This window comes from Oryx dammah, unplaced genomic scaffold (genome assembly GCF_014754425.2).
Source record: "Oryx dammah isolate SB20612 unplaced genomic scaffold, SCBI_Odam_1.1 HiC_scaffold_2, whole genome shotgun sequence".
NCBI classification, from domain to species: Eukaryota; Metazoa; Chordata; class Mammalia; order Artiodactyla; family Bovidae; genus Oryx; species Oryx dammah.
In genome coordinates this window covers 74,248,185-74,251,370 of record NW_024070186.1, presented here as the reverse complement: position 1 = coordinate 74,251,370, position 3,186 = coordinate 74,248,185, and the positions used below count along the sequence as shown (strand labels likewise).

At 50.7% G+C, this 3,186-nt stretch overlaps 1 protein-coding gene across 1 annotated transcript; it reads left to right on the top strand.

Annotated features, from left to right (window-relative positions):
* Positions 1–503: 503 nt before the first annotated feature.
* On the top strand, positions 504–2,647 carry MAGEF1 (MAGE family member F1). Its single transcript, XM_040252360.1, has one exon. The coding sequence runs from the start codon at positions 1,209–1,211 to the stop codon at positions 2,130–2,132; it is 924 nt and encodes a 307-aa protein (XP_040108294.1). The 5' UTR covers positions 504–1,208; the 3' UTR covers positions 2,133–2,647.
* The last annotated feature ends 539 nt before the right edge of the window (positions 2,648–3,186 follow it).

Genomic DNA, 3,186 nt, shown 5'->3' with positions numbered 1-3,186 from the left:
TAAATAACTAAGGAAGACTTGAAAGGAGAGAGAGAAGTGGAGCAAGAGGAGGAAAGGGGGAGGAAATGAGAGAAGAGGGAGAGACAGGAGGGGAGGAAAGAGGAGGAGAAAGGAGGAAGAGGTAGAGGAAGAAGAGGGAGGAGGAGCTGGAGAGAGAAAGGGGGTTGGGAGACAGACTGGTAAAGGTCAGAGTAGAGCAGGCAAAAAGAAATAAATAATGAGAGTAATTAAGTTTGATTAGGTTAAAAACGAAACCCCTCCCCTTTCCTCCAGTTAGTTACTATTTCTGCCAGCTGTACCTCGATACATCTTTTATCATCTTCTTTGACTCCTGTAGAATCTGCTATCCTTACCCTCTCTCATCCATTTTACAATACTTATGGAGTGCCTCTATGTGCCCGGCACTGTTCTGGGCACTGGGGATATGCCAATGAACAAGACAGGGCACATCTCAGTTCCTATTCTGCACTATAATAATACCAATACTCCAAGCTAGATTCCCAGCTTTTGGTCAGCCCTTCTCCAATCAATACTGCACAGGGCCACCAGAGAGACTAGATGATACAGATCCGGTCCGGACACTCCCTTGTTTAAACAGATTTCAATCTCCCGAGCATCGTGTTCAAGGTCTGTCACGAACTGTCCCGCACAGCCTTTTATCTCCCAGGTTTACCTCCATGCAGACCGCACCTGTGACACAGTGAATCACTCAAAATCTTAAGACACGCGCACTTAGAAATAAGCACCTGCTGAAGGGACGTGGCTAGAACTCCATCCCTATTTCATCCTTCTACACTGAAACCTTAGGATAGCCTGGTTGCTCCCGCCTCCAGCCTGTCAGACTGAAAATCAGCCCTGACTCCTCCACAGCCTGGGCATCCTGAGAAGCCTGTGAGCACCCCTACCCCAGCGGGAGCCGGAAGAGGACGGGCTTCGCGCGGCCTCGGGGCCGCCATCTTGGTTGAGTTGGCCGGAAGAAGTCTGGCAAGTCGGCCAGCGAGTGCGCACTGAGGCTGCGCGGTGGCCGCGTCGCGGCAACCGTCCCGAGCCTTCTGCGGTACAGCCCAGCAGCCGCAAAACCCCGTGTCATCTCTCCTAGTCCTCCTGCAGCCGCCCCAGCCGCTGTCCAACCCCTCCACCGGGGTTTGTGCAGCGGCTCGCACACCCCGCGGCCCGCGTACGCGCTCTGCACCTGCCTACCCGAAAACATGTTGCAGAAACCCGAGAGCGGGGCTCTCCCCATCCCTCAGGCGGAGAGGGAGATGGATGGCAGCCATGACGGTGAGACCCAGCCTCTGACCGCCTCGCAGGAGATGGCCCCGAGCCCCCTCCTGCAGGAGAGCCCCGAGGAGGACCTTGGCGCTGTAAGGGAGGAGGGGGCTACGGAACCCTCTCTCACCCCGAAAGGCGCGAGGGCTTTGGCAGCCAAAACCTTGGCCCGGCGTAGAGCCCGCCGCCGTCTGGATCGGACGGTAGCCGAGTTGGTGCAGTTTCTGCTGTTGAAGGACAGGAAGAAGAGCCCCATCACTCGCTCTGAGATGGTGAAATACGTTATCGGAGACTTAAAGGATCTGTTCCCTGAGATCATCGCAAGGGCCGCAGAGCATCTGCGGTACGTCTTCGGTTTCGAGCTGAAACAGCTTGACCGCAAGCACCACACTTATATCCTGATCAACAAGCTAAAACCTATTGAGGATGAGGAGGAGGCTCTGAGAGGAGATGGCCCCAGGTTGGGTCTCTTAATGATGATCTTGGGCCTTATCTACATGAAAGGTAATAGCGCCAGAGAGGCACAGGTCTGGGCAATGCTGCGTCGGTTGGGGGTGCGTCCCTCAAAGTATCACTTCCTCTTTGGGTACCCGAAGAGGCTTATTATGGAAGATTTCGTGCAGCTGAGATACCTCAATTACAGGCGTGTGCCTCACACCAACCCACCGGAATGTGAATTCTCTTGGGGTCCCCGAAGCAACTTGGAAACCAGCAAGATGAAAGTCCTGGGGTTCGTGGCCAAGCTCCATAAGAAAGAACCCCAACACTGGCCAGTGCAGTACCGTGAGGCCCTGGCAGATGAGGCTGATAGGGCCAGAGCTGGGGCCAGTGTGAGGGCTAGGGCCAGCACCCACCTCTGGTGAGGCCCAGCTAGGGGTGGGGGTGGGTGGATATAAAAGCTACCGTCTGCGTCATAAGTATACTCGGGGCGGAGAGGGTCTTTATTTCTGTAGCATTTGTGTTCGTGTAACTAGGATTTAGTTTTTGTATCTTGCTCAGTTTTGCTACGTTTAATATACTGTTAAATTGATGTTTATAAATGAAATTCGTCTCCTTTTTCCTGTAGGATTTTGTTGTAGATTTTTGCTGGTTTTGTAAAATGAATTGAAAAACTTTACATTTTTTCCTGTGGTCTTGAACAAATTATGCAGCACCAAATGATGTATTTAAATAGTTTGAAGGAACTCAGCAGGATAATGATCTGGTACCAGAGGCAAAAATAGCTGAATGGTATCTAGCTCTCTAACAGTTTTTGTCTATTGTATAAAGAAAAAAGACTGACATGTAACTCTGCTTAGTTATTATAATATCTGGTGGGGGGGGGTGCAATAAATTAGAGGTATAACCTGGTACACATAATAAACATTTGTTAAGCATCTTTTGTGTGATGCACTGTTGTGGGTATTTGGGAATTAAAGGGCTTCCCAGGTGACTCAGGTTAAAGAATCTGCCTGCAATGCAGGAGACCCAGGTTCCATCCCTGGGCTGGGAAGATCCCCTGGAGAAGGGACTGGCAACACGCTTCAGTATTCTTCCTTGGAGAATTCGGTGGACAAAGGAGCCTGGAGAGCTATAGTCTGTGGGATCGAAAAGAGTTGGACATGACTGAGCAACTAATACACACATGCTGAGCAAGATAAAGGTCCTACTCTTCAGAGCTGGACAGTAAATAAATAAACCAGAAATTATAGTACAGTGAGTTGAAGGCTACAGCGGGACACCCAGCCCCATTGGAGTGATTGAGTGAGGCTTGCCTGAAATTACCTTTAGTGGGACTTCAGTGTAGGGAAGGTGAAAAGATGGGGGTGGGGGGGTCGGGGAGAAGTTGCAGTGAGGAGATGGTATTAAAAATGACTACTTAAGATGCTCTTTAGTTACATGGGATGACTAGATAGATCTGGAAAACAGCCACCTTTG